At 41.0% G+C, this 20,048-nt stretch overlaps 1 protein-coding gene across 1 annotated transcript in view; it reads left to right on the plus strand.

Annotated features, from left to right (window-relative positions):
- Positions 1 to 20,048, plus strand: part of map7d2b (MAP7 domain containing 2b) — a gene marked incomplete at its 5' end in the record, with an annotated part of 55,760 nt that continues 35,712 nt past the window's right edge. Inside the window, 5 exons of the mRNA XM_084566436.1 lie at positions 1 to 37; positions 2,879 to 3,039; positions 11,006 to 11,153; positions 13,311 to 13,400; positions 19,796 to 19,885. Coding sequence (XP_084422562.1) covers positions 1 to 37; positions 2,879 to 3,039; positions 11,006 to 11,153; positions 13,311 to 13,400; positions 19,796 to 19,885 — 526 coding nt within the window. The remainder of the gene's footprint in view (positions 38 to 2,878; positions 3,040 to 11,005; positions 11,154 to 13,310; positions 13,401 to 19,795; positions 19,886 to 20,048) is intronic.

Genomic DNA, 20,048 nt, shown 5'->3' on the forward strand with positions numbered 1-20,048 from the left:
ATGTCTGAGGTGGCTCCAAACCGTGCAGACATGACAGGTAAGCAAAATGCATTCTAACAAAAACCTTTGTCATTCAATTTACCTGCACTCACTCAAACATAAGGAAATCGACATGCTAGCGTTACCTCATCAACAGTGAGCTAATACTGCTTCTTAATAAAATACAGATTCCTTCAAAGACTCTGTTTTCGCTGCAAAGTTGGGCACAGGCTGAGTAATTTCATGCTATTATTAGAAGTTAATGTTATATTTTCAAATATAATCGCACAGTTAAAATTAAAAATTAAAAAGGCAATGCATGTAAGGTCACTGTTATCCTAGGGTTTTGAGTATTTGCATATTTACGTCAACATTTACAACATGGTTTCACTTAAAAAAAAAAAAAAAAAGACTGACGGATTCACATTTAGTGGATGTGCCCTTAAAGACAGCCACATTCCTTCTGATGCCACTACTTGGTGCTCAACTAAAAAAATCGTTTTAAAAATGTGATTCGGCTGCAGACTCTTTGGTCTTAGCTCAAAAGTGTATGTATTCTCATATATAATGGCTGTGTGTATCTTTAGAGGATTTGTGTGCACATATGGGATAGAAACAAAGCAAGAGGGCTTGAGGTTACTCTTAGGGATCTTGATTCTCAGCATGCAGGATCAAAACGGATTCATCCGTCACTCTCCTGTCTCAGCAGCCCTACAGGTTAACAAAATCCTTGGCATTTGAAATTGGAAATAAGCCAGCATTGAAATCTATCTGAAATTCTACAAATAGAATAGAATAGGTCTTTATTGTCATTGTCACAAGTACAACGAAATGAAAAGTGCTCTCCTATCAGTGCATCATTGAATAAAGATATAAAAAAGGAATAAATAAAAACATATAGTATATGTACAGTATATGCAGTGTTTGAATTACACACTGGGTCTGCCTCAATATTTACTTGTTCCTGTTTTGTCTGGTGGCCCTTTTGTCTGCTGAGAGGAGAAAATATTTAATTAACAGTATTTTTTGCAATTTAGATAACCTCAGGCTGATTGGATGGCAAATTCATTCACAGTATTCACATGTAGGCACACATAATAAAAGCACTATAACAAAACACACAATATACATATAATAATAATATGTACTGTATGTACATGCAGGTTGTATGTAGTAATATGTACAACCTGCAATTAGCAGAACTAATGTCTTCATTGTTCCTTCACTTGTCTGAAGGCTCCCGACTGCATTTAGCAAAAGTGCGATGGGAGGTATGTCCTGTTGGTCTGTGTCTGGCACAGTGGAATAAATAAAAGAGTATCATATTTTATTGTGAGAAGGATTGTAGTTGTCAGGAAGTATGGATATTTCATTTTATTTTAGACAAAATACCTCAATGGGAAAATACATTAGGAATTTAAATATTTATTTATTTAAAAGTAGACAAGTATTAGCAGAAAAAGTCTGTGAAGGCACTCGGTTATCCAACATTCTAATCTAAATCTAAATCTAATCTAAATCTAAATCTAAACATCTAAAAAGGAAGTACAAGAACGGACAACTGGACTGATAAAGTTTCTTGAAGTCAATTCATTCAAGTCCTCAGGGAATTGGGGTTCAAATAGGGACATCTGTGGGTATTGCCCACTCTTCAGGTCAGGATTCAGCTGTCTACCTACTCCTGAAGAACAAAGGACGTTACTTTGAAAACAGCAATGTCCAATTTTTAGCCAGAGAAGACATATGGTGTTAAATAGGAAAAAGGAAGCCATCTATTTCAACTTGGAAAACTCTTCTTTGAACAGGGGAGATATAATTGAACATACATTTACAACACAGTCTGAACATCTGTCCATACAAATTTTCACCCTTGTTCATACCTTGAGACAGGAGTCTCTGAACGTTAATGGGTTGTTAGAGTGCTATTCACTGGAGACAGATAACAGGATCAAAACAGATTCATCCTACTACAGCTGACTATCTGGTCCTTGAAAGACACGAGTCATGTGAGTTTCTGATGGACAACACTCACAGATGTGTCTATTTAAACCTAAACACCAGTCATTTAGAACCGAAGAAGCTACCTGGATGAATTGTTTTCAAAAAACCCTGCAAGTCCAGCTGCCATTGTTTCAGCTTGTTTTTTGGACGTTGAAAGTAAATAGTATGCAGAGCATTAAGGTAAAAACTGAGTTAAGGGAAAAACTCAAATTTATTGCTTTTTGTATTTAATTTGCTATTTTTTGTATTATTTAATGTCTACTTTTACAAATTTCCCCACTGTGGGGTAAATTAAAGGATTATCTTATTTTATAGAAGAAAGGCAACAATAAGTCTTTAAAGAGGTTTAGATTTAGTTGAACGTAACAAGGAAAAACACAGTAAAAAATCAAGAAGAATAAAAAATCATGGCAAACAGTGGTGGACAAACTTCATTTTGTTTGCTTTGGTGTGCACCAGTATTTCAAATACTATAAAAATACTCTTAAATAATACACATTTTAATTTTTGAAAACTCTTCAACACTGCATCTGTGGCATTTTCTTATTTTAGTTTATTCTGCAGACAGAAGATATTCAACAGTGGTTATATTTATCTAACGTTGAACCTTCAAGGCTTACTTTGTCTAAACTAGTGTTTGCAAATTTACATGAACATTTGCTCAGAAATATACATCACTAAACCACAACAATGCTGAGATAAAATACAGTTTTCTCACTATATGCATAAACTAAGTGAATGAGAGAGGGGCTTTAATTGGACACCTGTTTTTGAAGTTCCTGGAAGAAAAATCCAGACATGTAGTGGATTAACAAGTATAGACTCACATAACTGAGTATCTGAGCAAATGTACTTGCTGTACTTTCCACCTTTCTAAACCGTGTATGCGTGCGTGTAGAGCTGTCAGAGGTGCTGCGGGATAAGGAGCGGCGTGCGCAACAGCAGCTGGAACGCTTCGTCGAGGAGCGAGGGCGGAAGATGGAAAAGCAGAAGAAGAAGGAGCATCAGCGCCGGGCCGCGGTCGAGGAGAAGAGAAGACAGCAACAAGAGGCAGAAAAGGTCAGAGCTCACAACAGAATCACCTTCAACAGCTCTGTATCAGAAGATTATTAACCTTTAAGTTGAGAAATAAAGAGAGAAAATGTTGACAGTACAGGAAATTATATTTGTATATATTCAAGTTGTAGAGTCGGGCTGGGTATTGTTACAGTCTCCTGAATTGATTTGATTTGATTCAGTATTCATTTAGAGATATTTCAGTTTCAAAAAACAATTTCACATAGTTGTGAAAGAGATTTTCACAAAAAATTATGTTGCTCTGGGTCCAAAATTGTGCAGTATTTCCACAATATTTTCCCTCTAATTTTACATCTTTCATTTGTCCAGCTCTTCTCTCTCATCATACTGTTTAAATCCAATCAGCTTGCAGGCCTGACGTTGCATTCAGGGGTGAAGCTTCTGTCGTGTTAGGTATTTCCCTCACATGTGGACTAATCTCGAATTGCTGCACTGGTCATGTGAAACCAGACTTGCGAGACTGAAGACTTCTTGTGAGAGGATACAAGAAATGGCATTAATTGATATGATTTTAATTGGAAAATAGTTTTTTTAAACCCAGCTCCATTGTAGAGTCTGGCTTGTTGTGATTAGTTATGTGCAACATAATCATAATTTATATCATGCGTCTGATCAAGGCATAAGTAAATAAAAACCGTACCAGGAATCAGTTTCAATGAATGCAGATATTTAAAACAAGTCAAACTTAGTTGGCAGCTTTTATGTACTTTAATCATACCTCTGCTATCCCTCCTTCTTACCTCTCCCTCACTCTCTTATTCGTATTCACAAACTCTGACCAAGAAACAAGATCACAGGATCATATTGATTTCTCTCTCTCTGAACCCCTTGCTGTACACCACTGGGTGAATCCATAACAAAGTTGGTGTGTTTGCAGATGTTTTTCGGCTGAACAGGAGTTTAAGGAAGTAGCACTTAATTAATGAGAAGCCCTAGTGACTTTCTGTCCACTGACTTATTGTGTGTATTCACCTGAAACATGAAGAGTTTGGCTTGGTGTTTACACACACAGGACATTGTTTTCCTGAGTGTGACCCGTTGATAGTTGGGAGCAGGAAAGCTCCATGTGAGCTCCATGTGACGTGAACTAAGAGCATATTGACATTATGGAATAAAAGCGGTGGTATGTTAAGGAGTTGAGAAATATGAGGATCTTTATGGCTATAGCCAATCGCTGTTGCACATTGAAAGATAGAACTGTGCGTTTGATCTTTCAGTGTGCAACAAACAATTAACACAAACAACAAATTATTTTTTAACTAAATGGTAAATGGCCTTGCTTTTATATAGCGCTTTTCTACCTATTGGTACTCAAAGCGCTTTACAGTCATAGACACATCTACCCATTCGCTCACACAAGCACTCACACATTCACACACCAGTGCCACGCACTGGGAGCAACTGGGGGTTCAGTGTCTTGCTCAAGGACACTTCGGCATGTGGCACATTCCGGGGATCGAACCGCTAACCCTCTGGTTCGTGGACAACCCGCTCTACCTACTGAGCCACAGCCGCCCAACTAACCTGACAAGACTAGACCAGACAAAACAGATTGATTGGCGAGACCAAGAGGCAACAATCATTTGCTCTGAATGGTTGTAGGACTATTCTAATGGTAAAATTCAATTTCTTTGTCTCAGCCACTAGAGATGCCCAACTTCCCCCTTCCTAATGTGAGATACTGGGCCCTTTTGTCTTTGTGGATTGCGATGTCTGGACACGGCCTTGCACCTAAATGCAAGATCCTGCAGGATACCTCAGGTGAAAAACCACCAACGGGGGGTCGGCATCGATACCTGCAATAGACAAAAGGGTGTGACAACACTTCCTGGAGGGACCGACCCCTGCAGCAGACAAATGGATGCAAAGGGGGTGTTCCTCAGGTATAAATGTTTAGGTTTCCCCACATTCGGGGTCTTTCTTCACCTTTGACCGCTCGAGTGTTGATTGACCTTTTCTTTGCAAAGAAAATAAAACCTTGTCGGCCGGCAGAAGTCTCTATTTCATTCTTCACCAGCAGCAGAGGAAAAACTTCCACAACACTATCCAGTTGCATGCAAGGGTATTTTTTTTCCTCGTTGGTAAGATTGCGATACCTAGAGATACCACACTGAGCTTTGGGAAACATATGGATGACATCACGGTCCATCTTTAGATTTAGTTTATGAGGAAAATATGAAAATGCATCTGCAGCAAAGCTAACGATTGTTAAGAAACTAGTTGCTGAATCTCCTGCTAGCAACATTAGCATTGTTGCTAAGTGTAGCCTTTTAGTTTCTTTGAGGTTAATCTCATGATCCAGTCTTAGGCCTCGTCCACACGTACGAAAACGGTCTTTTCCCTCTCCGTTTTCGAGGGCATCGTTTCAAGAAATATCCGCGTCCACACAGGTCCGTTTCAGCACGACCGAAAACGCTACTTCATATTCCAGGCCTATAGGTGGCGCTGTTTCAGTTTCAGAAATTCACCAAAAACGGAGAGGAAGAGGCGGAGCATGCGCACAAATCTTGAGCGCTGTTTACAAATCGCCTTTTTTGCTCAGCGTGGTGGCACAGGAGCATGATATTTTGCCCTAGTAACCCTAATAGGCTCAATATCTTCTCCAGCAGGAAAACTAGCATGTAGTCCGCCATTGTTGTTGATGTTGTTACGAGACGTCTCGCGGGAGGTGGAAGGCTGCTCGGGAGTGTGGCGATGACGTCATCGTTTTCCCCGTTTTCGCCGTCCACATGGAAACGCAAGAGCTGCGTTTTTGAATTTCTCCACCCTGGGACCCGTTTTCAGAAAAGTGCGTTTTAGGGCTATGCGTTTACAGGATACGTGTGGACGAAAGGCCAAAACGATGAAAAATTTATGCGTTTCAGCGTTTCAGCGTTTTTGCGTTTCCGTGTGGACGGCCCCTTATTGGTTGTGGTGTGGTGCCAACAGTGTCAACAGTTTGAAGCTAGTAGCTGCTAATGTAGCCTGCAGCAGGGAGATTAGGATCGGGCTGCAGATGTCTGGTTAGCTCACTTCTATAAAACACCTCATCTTAAACTCTTCGACCCCAACTGATGCTGACTCAAGAGACATCACTTGAGAATATTAATCAGATGTCACGCCATTAGAAATCTGAAAGGCTTGTAAAATCAAATTCCTTATGTATGCTTTAGTCAGATGTATGTATCTATGACAGATGTATGTATGTCGTTCCTCCTGCTGTTCTCTTCCCTCTTTTCTGTCTCTAGCTGTCTGGCCTTAGGCAGATGGGTCCCTCCGTATGAGCTGGGTTCTGCACAAGATTTCTTCCCGTTAAAGGGGAGTTTTTCCTTGCCACCGTCGCCTTCAAGCTTGCTCTGGGGGTATCAGGCTGGGTTTTGTAAAGCGTCATGAGACGATTTGTATTGTTATTGACGCTATATAAATAAAATTTAATTGAATTGAAATTAATTGAAATTGAATTTGTGTTTCACACATGTAGCTGCACCCCATATAACACTTCCATGTATCTGAGCAACAGATATTAGGATCCAGCTGTGGGATCTTGCTGAGTCGTAAAGATTAACTGAGGTTAGTCTCTGCAGATCTCTCTGCATGACTCATGAGTGGGCATCACTTGGCTGAGAACCATTGACTCATATTATCACAGTCCAACAACTATGATCTGTTGTTTTGTGCAATAACCAGAACACAAATTAATGGAGCTTGTTGAAATCCTAAGCAGCATATGAGGGATTAGTAAAAATGACTCAAAAAAGACAGTCTGGTCCACAGAGAGAGAGAAGAGAGGGATTCGCTCTATCTATTGATTTAGAAGCTGTTTGCCTACTAACAGCCTCCTTCCATCCTCCACTTCCTCCTCCGCCTCATATGCATAACTTAATGACATAATGATTGGTCAGTCTCAAGGGACCATGACATCACCGCCAGCATATCATGTGCCGCTTACTGGAACAGACAGTCGATGGAGGCAGCACTATGACAAGCACATATTTCGCATCTGAACAGGAAAAGAAAGCTGCAGAATCAATATGCCTGAGATTATGTGAAAGAAACACATGCTGTGATTTTATTGTAGGATATACTGTAGTGAAGTGCTAACCTGGCTCATATCTTTCTCTAACTATATCAGATAGAAACAGATTTATTTAACATTTTATAATTAATTGTTTGTCAGTTTAATTTTAGTCATCCAGTCTATAAAATGTCAGAACATGCCATACAGTTTCCGAGAGCCCGAGGAGTCCTCTCCAAATCTAAAGCATATTATTATATATGTTTTCCCTTTTTCTTTTTTTTTTTGATAGATAGCAAACAATGTAGAAATATATAAACATTTTTAGATTAATATTCTATCAATCTATTATTTAATTGGATAACTAATAGTTTTACACAAAGGTCACATCTACTTTAGTAGAACTACAGCAGGACAGAGATAACTTGTCAATCGTCACAGTGTTTTCTTATCAATCAACTAATCTATGAATTGAATAATCAACCTTAGCTCTGTACTGTTTCTTCACAGCTCAGAAAATATACACATATAAATACAACAATTTAAATACAAACACAGGTGGCACAGTGGAGAGGTGGTTGGCACTGATGCCTCACAGCAAGAAGGTCCCGGGTTCGAATCCATGGGCCGACTGGGCCTTTCTGTGTGGAGTTTGCATGTTCTCCCTGTGTCTGCGTGGGTTCTCTCCGGGTACTCCAGCTTCCTCCCACCATCCAAAGACATGCTGGTTAGGTTCATTAGTGTTGCCGTAGGTGTGCATGTGAGTGTGAATGGTTGTCTGTCTCTCTGTGTTGGCCCTGCAATAGACTGGCGACCTGTCCAGGGTGTACCCCGCCTCTCGCCCGATGACAATTGGGATAGGCTCCAGCAGACCCCCACGACCCCTAACAGGAATAGCGGGTACAGAAGATGAATGAAAAAAATAAAAAATACAAACACAGGTGGCTGTTGGTAGAGCGGGCTGTCCAGTGTCTTGCTGTCGTTGAGCAAGACACTGAACCCTGAGCTTGTTTAAATGTTTCATGTGATACACGTCATGTACAGTGACGTGTGGCGAGGTTCATGGCTGGTGAGGCACAGGTTTACAATTACGAACTCAATGGAATAGTTGTGCAAAATAAAAATCTAAAAAAATCTAAAATCTAACTGATTATGCTTTGTATCTCAAATGAGCATTCTTTACACACATGTAGGTATAAGGTACATATTTGGCCAAAGGAACAATGTCAAATCTGTAGCGGTTAAGGGAGAGAAGAAGAGAGAGGGCGCGTTAGCTGTTGCAATTTCACATTTCATTCATACTTATTCAACATGAAAAAACAAACAAATGGAAATATTTGAATTTAAAACCAAATCACCTTAATCAAACATATATTATACATTGTAATATTGAGTTGAGTTGTATACAGACAGTTAAACATAATTTACCACTTCCTGATTTGACTGAAGGTCTGGCTTTGAGAATGTTTTAAGCTTAGATGCACAATCTTCTATTTTTGGCTTTCCAAAAAATATCCCAATAAACGGACCGCAGCGAACAGTTGAGGCAGGCTGACCGCACGTCCCTGGTCATGTGTCATGTAACTATAAAGCTATAAGTTGTTTACCATGACTATGAAATTAAAAAGGATGTATATTGTTTTGGCTACCAGGTCATTGGTTCTTGGTAAATCTTGTCTCCTCTCAGAATCCATTTGAACTAAACGTGGCACATGTGCCACGTAAATAAAATCAATAAACACACTTCATTGCCCCTAATAAATAAATCAAACACACCATAAGTACATAAAATTCTCTGTTTCATCTCAGTGACTGGGCAAAACCAGATATATTTAAATCTCTAATCAAGTTGCAGCAAATAACTCAGCTGCAGTCTGCTAATCCATCCCCGCTTTTCCTGTGTCTTTGATATGCAGTCTATCAATATCTGTCTATTTCCCCTCCTTCACCTCTCATTTCTGGTGTCTCTCCCTCCCCCTTTAAATCCTCCCTTCAACTGAACCTCCTGCCCTCCTCCCCCCACCTCTCTTTCCTCCTGCAGTTTACTGCGTGACTCTGCATGCACCTTCAGCAAAACCCCACAATGCTGAGGTCTGGCATTTACGTCTTTACATGTATGCAGCAGATTTGTATATGGTACAATTACAGTATTTACAGGCTTTTTTACACATTAATTGTCGATTGGGAAAGCATTATGAGATAGATAGATAGAAATTTCACAGTTGCAGCAGCAATGTACAGAAATAAGAAAGAAAAAAAATTAAATTGCAAAACCCGGCCTGGAACTCCCAGAGCAAGTATGAAGGTGACGGTGGCAAGGAAAAACTCCCTTTTAACAGGAAGAAACCTTGAGCGGAACCCAGCTCATATGGAGGGACCCATAGTCCAGTGTCATCTGTCACACACAGATGGAGTTGTATAGACTGATGGCTTGAGGCAGGAAAGATTTCCTGAGCCTTCTGGAGAAGGTGCTCTGTTTTCTGTCTATTGTGTGGTGGAGAGGGTGGTCAGGGTTATCCATGATTTCATTAAAATGAAAAGACAGACTTTGCAGAAGAGATGAGGAGAAACTCATCTTTTCCTAAACTGAATTTTTATTTCTCTGGCTCTTACAACAAAACAGCAAAATATTATCTGCTGTAAACATCCACAGACAGAAATCTACATTTATATAATCTTAGATTATATAAGATCACACCACAAAATAATGTGCATAACTGTAACAGAAAATGTCAAAATAAAGTTACCTAAAAAGGACAATATGTAAATTAGAAAGCCTTCAGTATATTTTTATAATTTATGAATCCATATTTATTAGTCATCCAATGAATGGTTTAAGACTAAATGTTTTCACTTTTATCAGCACTTACAACTTGAAAAACACAGCTGTAACATAATTTACAGCATTGCTATATTTACATAATAATAAATTAAAATCAAGCAAACGAAACAAAAAACATGAATAATAGATGAAGGTGTTCTGACTGATAAGTGCAGTGTGCAGACTACTAGATTAAAAGATGAGAAGATAAAATATAGGATTTGTGTTATATTTCATTTTGGTGTGTCAGGTGTGTTTTATTGTATTTATTTCTTACAAATCTATAATGAAATGACAGTATAGCGTATATAGTAGCCTAGAAGCCAGGAGTCTCTCTGTTAGTAACTAATTAAGCTTTGGTAAAGATCTTTTTGGGCTGATCAAATAGTTTGCTTTGTGTGGTGATGGAGAGAAGACCAACAGCAGCGTAGTCATGTGCGTCATCTGAGTGCCATTGAGTTGATTTTGTTTTCAACAAAATGGCTGCCAAATGATATTTCTAGTTTCTGCTATTGTGTCTGCTGTAAAACATGGCGAAATAACTTTAAAATACCCACAGGTAACGTTTATTGAGGAGCATACGTCACATAATTTCTTGGTCTGATTGGTTGTAGGACTATCTAGGTATTTCTTCTATCTGTATTGGATTGGTTGAAACACACCCCACAATGAAATCCAAATGGCGTTTTATGAGGTTCAGACTACGCTAGGCTGGTGTATATAGATAAAGTATAAGATATAGAGGAAAGTAAAAGTGATGGGGGTGGTGGCAGGTTGCACTTTGCCCCCTCTTGTCTGGCTACAGTGCTCTGCCATTAGAGAGAGAGAGAGAGAGAGAGAGAGAGAGAGAGAGAGAGAGAGAGAGAGAGAGAGAGAGAGGAATCACTGTTACCTAGAGGGAGCAGCAGTGAGAGAGGAAGTAGAGCTGCTGTATCACTGAGTGACAGACGAGCGGACCAGCTCTGGTGAACGCCAGCAGACAGAGAACAGAGGACGGAGGGGCGAGGCTGCTGCGGTCGCATGCGGTAACCATGGCGCAGCCGTCTCCGAGCGCATCGCCCGGGACCCGTCGCCGTAGCGATGGCTCGGTAAGAGAGTGTCTGTTCTTCCCTATTTCTGAACGCAACGAGCAGGAGCGGCTGGAGGCACTGGTGCGCCGGAGAGCTGGGGGAGCTGACAAACGAGGAACAGGAGGAGAAGGAGGTGGAGGGGAGGCCCGCGACCACCTGGACAACAGACCCAAACGATGGACATGGGGAGGGCCGCCTGATGGAGTGGAGGGTGAGTATGATGGGGAAAGAAGGTGGGGGCCTTGTTGATTGTGATGATATCAGTGGAGGGTTTGAGATGTAGAAAAGAGCAGACCATACGGGTTGATATTGATGGGGGGCTGGGAGTGATGGGGAAGATGTTTGTGGAGGTGGTCTGGAGGTCAGGTAAGAAAGCAAGAGGGGGATGGTGGGATGAAAAGGTGGGGGAGGATAGAGAGAGAAAAATGAGGGTGTGGGGAAGAGAACAGGGGATGAACAAAAGAAACGAAGAGAGCAGTGGATGGAAAAGGGTGTGGAGGCTGCAATGCAGGAGCTGCTCTACGCTTTGTGTCTAAACCTGGTCAGGGTTAGGAGAGCCTTTGTGTTTACAGTGTCTCATCTGTGTGTAGAAAGCTTCTGTATGTGAGCAGACATGGTATTGTTTGGACTTATAACGTGCTACAGATACCTGTTTGTGTTTGTGTGTCATGGCTCTGTTTTTTTATTTCTATGCTGGGAGGCAGGACTAATTCTCACAAGACCTGGAGTTATAAATCTAACCTTGAGCACAACAAGGCCACACGCATAAGCAAAGTACCACTGCGCTGTCCTCTGTCTTATTCTGTGTTTTTTTCTCGTCACGTCACTCTCATCTTTCGGAGCTGTGTTCTGTTGTCATGTCGGCCACAGCACAACCGTCTCAGCTCTGCCTTGAGGTGCATTCATAACGCCATCAATTATTCACTGTACCCATCAGCCGGGCCATCTTGGCACTGAGATCAGTCCGGCTGACTGGTAGAGAGGCTGTTCTGGGATCTGTCAAGCCCAGCAGAGCACTCACTGCAGCAGAAACAGTGACATCTCATCTTACAGCTCCATTCGATTAAAGGAGACTCACCAAAGACGCAATGTGTGTTTAACTGTGTGTGTTTGCATGCTGCGTACGTTTCTAAGGTGGTCTACGTTAAAGTTTGTGCGCAATGAAAGCAGTTTGGTCCCAAGAATACATCACAACATTTGCAGCTTTATTGTCTGCAAAACTGACAGGAACATGGAGACAACTGATGGGCTAATTATAAGCTGACCTTCTGTAGCTATAAATCGACTTGGAAATAATAGAAAAAAGTGAGAGTCACCCCCTTTTTAAATTCCTTCGTACAATTCAACATGGGCGGCACAGTGGCGTTGTGGTTAGCGCTGATGCCTCACAGCAAGAAGGTTTCGGGTTTGAATCCATGGGCCAACTGGGCCTTTCTGTGTGGAGTTTGCATGTTCTCCCTGTGTCTGCGTGGGTTCTCTCTGGGTACCCCGGCTTCCTCCCACCAAAGACATGCTCGTTAGGTTCATTGGTAGGTGTGCATGTGAGTGTAAATGGTTGTCTGTCTCTCTGTGTTGCCCTGTGCCTCTTGCCCGATGACAGCTGGGATTGGCTCCAGCACCCCCCGCGACCCTTCATAGGTTACAGAAGCGGTTACAGAAGATGAATGAATGAATGAATTCAACATACTTTAAAGGCCACAAATAAGATCAAACATAAAACTGGCTTAAATAGAGATTTAAAAGCATGTTCATTAGTTTAGTGATTTTTGCTGTTATTTCTTTCCTCTGTTGTATTCATTCCCAGATATTTTTGTTAATGTATTTAGATCATATTTTCCCAGAAAACATTGCAGAGCAGCAAGTTCAGTGAGAAACAGCACCTAAATCCTATAATTTGGTGAAGCTGTAATCATTACTCAATCGAAATGACTCACATATGGTCTGGACTGGATTCATTATTGCCAGATTGGTGATTTATTTTGCGGGTACAAATAGAGTTGGAAGACAAATTCAATATGGTCTGGTTTGGGATCATTTTGGCGTTTTTTCTAATTACTTTTTAGTGTCGATTTGAGACAAACATAACATGCATTTAGTACTTTCAAGACTTTTGTCATTGTCACTACTCTGGCACTACATGCAGTATTTGGTGGCTCTTTGCCCTGTTTTGTCTTGTATTGATAGTGATTCGGCATCGTCATGTTTCGTTGTAGTTTATTTCACATTATCTTTCCTGTTTAAACCAGTGTGTGTGGTTTGAAGTTGGCTGCTGTCACCTGTTTGTGTGTCTGCTCCCTGTTAGATGACAGGCAAGTGTGTGAGTTTTTAAACGCTTTGCTTTCTGCTCTCTGCTTCACCTGCTGCCCAGGTAACCCTAAGACCCTGCCCTGCATTGCCATTGGCTCCACTCAGTCCAATGAGCTTCCTGCTGCTTCCAGTGCCAGCCAATCTCGTTACGGTATACACCACATGACTCTGTGTGTGCACCACACCCATGCCACCCCCACTCACCACGCTCACCTGTAGCCAATCCTCTGTCTACGTGTGTGGATGTCTTTGTGTCGTGTTATTGTGTTATACATGGCTGAATATTTTTCCGACTCTGAGGTTGTGGACGAACCACAGCAGTAGCAAATTACAGGCAAACAAGCCGACTGTCGTGGGTGCACGCGCCGCTCAGAGACAACATCCCCCAGGTCAGAAGACATCATCTGGGGTCTGTAGGTCGATATACGGACCCCGGATGATGATAGCACGTAACTCCGGAATTCAACGGGTAATAGCACTAGCGTATCTACTAAACTAACTAAATATTGGCGAAATGAACGAGTTTCCCGGCAGATAATGCATTATTTAGAGGCTGCGTCTCGGTGCCCTGAGCATTCCCGCTATATGGATATACGCTGATCTGATTATCTCCTGAACAAGTGCAAATGAAACTAAAGTGATATTGGTGAGTAAACGATGGTATTTTGTGCTAGAAATAAAGTCCAGGTTGTAAAAAACAGTAGTTCCCCTTTAAGTCTCCTGGAGGAGATGTGAGAACACAAATGTTTGAATTATCCATATCGGACATTAAACAGACTTTACTCTGCCAGCTCAGGAGTACAAAGTCAGTGTGAGCCCATGTGAGAATAGGGTAGGTCAGGGCTATTCAATTAATTGGGAATTGGGGCCAGCTCATGAAACTGAGGTAAACTAAGGGGCCAGAGAATAAAAGTAATCACGGTAACAAATAAAGAAATTACAACAACATACTAAAAGAGTCAATGTATTCTATTTTGTAAATGCAGAACAATATATGCACAAAGGGTTGCCAACTCCCTGAAAAATAAATAAGGGACACCTCATTGGCAGGGCCAGCCGACCCGATTGCCTTCACCCTTCCAGGGGTGGTGAATTTTTTTTAGCTTTTTTGTGTGTGTGAGACGATTTTTGAAGTATTTGACTCGAACCTGAATTGAATTAGATTCATATTTTTGAGTGATGTGAACATGTGCAAAACAAATTATTATTCAACAATTTATTTTTAATACAAAATAACCAAATTAACAGAAACCTGTCCTGCTTAACTTAAAACAGTATAAATGAATATAAAACAATAGAGCAGAGCAGAGCATTCCTCTTGTAAAAGTGCAATAAGAAAAGTTCAAACAGAAAGTGCGAGTAACAGTTGTTTGCTTTGTTGTCTTCGCAAACAACAGTACCTCGACCAATGAGATTGAGCGGGATTCCCGCTGTCAGCTCATTGGTCACAGAGCAGGAGACAGCCTGGGAATAAGTTTACCGTAAATTTTCACATAAAGCGCCCTGTTGTTCATTCATTCCATTGACATTTTACTCACTATTTTTGATTCTCACAGTAATACGGGACAAAATGCGTCCCGTTTCAGCTCAATACGGGACGTATACTTTTGTTTCTAAATACGGAACAATTTTGTTTTTCAAGGGACGGTTGACAACCCTCTTGATATGGACAACTACTGAACTCATTTTTTTTTTTTAAAGTAGAGAGAGATATTTTGTCTTGTTAGCCAACCTTCGTGCTTGAAAGAAAGAAGTCAGTGTGGTCAGAGCCAGGCGTATATACAGTCAGCGCTCAGAGCGTTGCACTCGAGCGCGAACGTCGACTTTGATTGGTCATGTGCGGTCCCTCAAAATATAGGTCCGACTTAAACGTGTGCATACCATCTCCTACTGCACGAGAGAATGTGCAGTTAGCAAACTGGGAGAAATGTTCACTATGGGTTGATGTACAAGACTGCAGCAGTACCCAGACACCTGCTAAAAAACCAGCCAAAATTAGAGGAATCCTTTTCAAATTGTTCCGTATACAGTCATGTTGTTGACCGTATATAGACATTGACATTGTTTCCCATATGACAAGAAAGGGGCCCAGTCGAATGGAAAGCTCTCACATATGCAGTCACAATGCATGTAGCTAAGGATACAGTGCCCATTTAATGCCATCCTTGAACTTTTTCAATTCATTCATTTCTGCAGAGATGGCAGGAAAATCCAAACAGCAAAACCAAAAGGAAACCTTCAGAACTCAATATGTCTGTGAAGGTTCTCAGTCATCCAGGCCATGGTATATCCAAAAAAAGGCAACTTTTCTTTAACCTTTTTTGGATACTTCAGAACTCAAAGAACTAACATGGGAAACAAAGCAGGACAGGGGAAACAATACAGGACAGACATTACACACGACACAGGAAGAATAACAGACAACACGATAGAGAACAAAGGGAAAGGCTGGGCTATATATACACACAAGTGGGAAGAAGGGTGACAAGACACAGGTGAAACTAATGAGGGCGGACCGCACAAGGAGAAACCAATGAAACAATCAAAGGGGGACAAGTAACACTAGACAGGAAACCAAGGAAGAACTTCACGAAATAAAACAGGAAACTCAAACAGGTTAACATCAAATCTACAGACAACAGGAAGGCGTTTTGTGCAACTGTTGTTTCCTTCTGCAACATGTCAGCTGCTAATCACACATATCTGCAGTCCTCTGTCATTAGAGTTGTATAACATGGAGCTAAATCAAAGAACCAGACAGTAAAAGAAATGCAGGTTTTTGTTTCCAGAATATTTCTTTGTTACTCTACCGTCTGGTTCATTAAATGTGAGAGTGCAAGTCTGCACTTGAATCTGCAGATGTTTGAACATGAATATGTTTCACTAATGCCCAGAAATGTCCACATTTTTGCTGAAGAAATAAGTAGTTTGATCTGCAAAAATGTCTTATAGTAACTGTACTTTCAAACACTCATATCTGTATCTTTTAATCCTGAAAACAATTCACTCCAAATTTGAGCCACATCAAGACACGTCTGGTGAACCCACTCAAAATGGCAGTGAATCTGGATAGAAAGGGTTTTGACCACTGTCTATTTGCCTTCTGACTATATCTGTTTAGGAAACATGGTTTCAGTTGTGCTTTGCTTGTTTCCATCAACAGTACATATTTCCACTTTCTGGGTAACTAATGGGTGTCTGGTTTAGAAGTCCTCACCACACATGAACAACCTCACTCACCCTATCCCCAACCTTATCGCAACAAAGGGCTGCTCCACTTCCTGTCTTCTTGGCCCAAGGCCTTGTTTAGCGATGCATACATATCATTCTCAGCAGGGGAGTCAGTCTATAAAACACCCTGCTCCTCACTGCACACTCACACACACACCATGTATCATACCAGACATTCACCCTGTAGCTATCTATGAAACTTATTAGACCCCATTTACAGTCATACAGACACCATCCAGCCGTCATTTCCAGTCATTACTGGCCCATTTTACAGATGCAGCAACTGTATTTTTCCCAAACTTGATTTTGATTTTTTGGTGTTCTTGTATAATGAGCGGTTACAGAAGATGAATGAATGAATGGTGTTCTTATATGAGATTACTATGTTTACATTATTATTAGGGGTCCATGCAACGACGTTGCAGAATCCCTATTGTTTTTCTTCCAATTTTTATTCTTCTTATATTTCGCCTTAATTTTCTGCTTAGCTACAAGTGTCTGCCCAGGACAAACTGCAAGGGCAAAAGATCAAAATAACTTTTGAAGCTAATATTTTGTGAAGTATATACCCAAACTTAATCAAACTTCATATTATTATATAATAATATGATTCTGGCACAGTGGCGAGGTGGTTTTCTGTGTGGAGTTTGCATGTTCTCCCTGTGTCTGTGTGGGTTCTCTCCGGGTACTCCGGCTTCCCCCCACCATCCAAAGACATGCTCATTAGGTTAATTGGTGATTCTAAATTCGCCATAGGTGTGAATGGTTGTCTGTGATGGACTGGCGACCTGTCCAGGGTGTACCCCTGCCTCTCGCCCGATGACAGCTGGGATAGGCTCCAGCAGACCCCCGCAACCCTTAACAGGAATAACCGGGTATAGAAAATGAATGAATGAATGAATATGATTCTGTAAAAGCACCCCAACTTTTGTGACACTTGGTCTCTAGGGGGCCCTACACAAGCAACATTTCAATATCTCAAAAGCTGCAATAGCTAACTTCATGAAATTTGGCATACACAAACTGTAAAATATTGTGTAGACGCCCATCAAGTTGCGTGACCGTCTACAGGGGGCGCTACAGGTGTCACATTTCATATGACTTTAAGGCCTATAACTTTTGAAGTATTCACTTGTGAAACTTAGCAACCATCATTATAATATGCTTGCGTACAATCATTCAATGGGCTGTAAGGGGCGCTACAACGACTACATGTTTATATCTCACAAACCACCACAGTAAATTACTTGAAATTTGACAATAATGATCTGTGGATGACTCCTTACAAGCCCACCAAGTTTGGTGCAATACAGTCTACTGGGGCGACTTCGTGACAGCGTGGACCCCTTTATGATCGCTTGCAATCATCTAGTTATTAGGGGTGCATGGAAATGAAGTTGCAGGATCCCCATTGATTTTGTTGCAATTTTTCATCTTCTTCTTCTTCTTCTTCTTCTTCTTATTATTATTATAATGATTTATCTTTTTCTGGCGAAAAGCATCAAACCTGGTAACTTGGTAGAAGTCCTAGCATGTCACTTTGCCAAGGTGTCAATACACATGCCTGCAGCTAGGTGCTGCTATAATAAGCCAATTTACGTTTTGCCTCATATCTCGAGAACCGTGTGCCCTACAAACAAAATTCTTTCTCCCTCTGATTCCTTAGATAGCACTGGATCTAATGGACCAGGCCACGCACATTTCCGCCTGCCATTTGTTTCGCCATTTTGAAAAAATTGCACTTCAAAGCTCCTCCTAGCACGCTCATCCAATGCTCACCAAACTTGGCATGTATCATTTATGGACAAGGATAATGAAAATTCTTCAAAAGAACTTTAGCAGGGTTATTGATTACAAAGTTAATGGGTAATTAATTTTTACAGCGTGACGCAGTACAACTCCTAAGCTCATATTTTGTGAACTTAATCAAACTTCATATCATTGATGATAATATGATTCTGTGCAAGCACCCCAACTTTTGTGAACCTTGGTCTCTAGGGGGCGCTACAAGGGCAACATTTCAATATCTCAAAACTACAATAGCTAACTTCATGAAATTTGACATACACAGTGTGTAGAAGCCCATCAAGTTGCGTGACATTACGTCTACAAGGGGGCGCTACACGTGACACGCAAATATTTCATTTGACTTTAAGACCTATAACTTTTGAAGTATTCACCCAATCCTTATGAAACTCAGACACCATCATTATAATATGCTTGCGTACAATCGTGCCGACTTTCGTGAATTTCGGGCTGTAGGGGGTGCTACAACCACTACCTATTTATATCTCACAAACTGCTTGAAATCTGCTGCGATGGACTGGCGTCCTGTCCAGGGTGTACCCCTGCCTCTCGCCCGATGACAGCTGGGATAGGCTCCAGCAGACCCCCGCAACCCTTAACAGGACAAAACGGGTATAGAAGATGAATGAATGAATTAATGCTTGAAATCTGACAATGAGAATCTGTGACTCCTTACAAGCCCACCAAGTTTCGTGCAATACGGTCTATAGGGGCCGCAAGGGGACGACTTCGCCACGGCATGGACCCCTTTATGTTCGCTTGCGATCATCTAGCTAGGGGTCCATGCACACGAAGTTGCAGGATCCCTATTGATTTTGTTGCGATTTTTATTCTTCGCCTTCGCGTTAATTTTCTGTGAACCTACAAATGTCTGCCCCGGACAAACTGCAAAATCAACTCCTCCTAGCCCGTTCATCCAATTCTCACCAAACTTGGCATGTATCATTTATGGACAAAGATAATGAAAATTCTTCAAAACAACTTCAGCAGGGTTATTGATAACAAGATAATGGCTAATTATTTTTTATGGTGTGCAACAGTATTACTCAAAAGCTAATGTTTTGTGAAGTATATACCCAAACTTAATCAAACTTCATATCATTGATAATAATATGATTCTGTAGAAGCACCCCAACTTTTGTGACCCTTGGTCTCTAGGGGACACTACACAAGCAACATTTCAATATCTCTACAACGACGCGCTACAACAACTGCATGTTTATATCTCACAAACCACCACAGTAAACTGCTTGAAATTTGACAACAATAATCTGTGTAATAATCTACAAGCCCAGCAAGTTTCGTGCAGTACGGTCTATAGGGGGCGCAACTGGTGACTCATGCCTCTGCGTCCCGCTCGGGTACGACTTCGCCACGGCATGGACCCCTTTATGATCGCTTGCAATCATCTAGTTGAATATGTTTTTACGTCACAGATGCAGCAGCTGCAGCAGGAGTTTGTAGTTTTATTCACAGTCATCAGTGACTTTTTTTTCTTTTTAAAAACAGCTGTTGACTTCTTGTCTCCACCGTCCAAGGATCAGCCAATCAACAAACAGCTTTCCAACTCCTCAGCTGCCCTTCACTCACCAGAGAGAGGTAAGACAATGTTGATATTCAGGTCTGATTCAATAATATTTTTTTTAACCTTAAGATGAAAAGATGAGAAACTACAATACCTGCAGTGAGTGATACTGAAGCAGGACACAAACTGAACTGAATGATATGCACAAAGATACATTTCAAGTGCATCTAATCCACT

The sequence above is a fragment of the Chelon labrosus genome, assembly GCF_963514085.1.
Source record: "Chelon labrosus genome assembly, chromosome: 18".
NCBI lineage: Eukaryota > Metazoa > Chordata > Actinopteri > Mugiliformes > Mugilidae > Chelon > Chelon labrosus.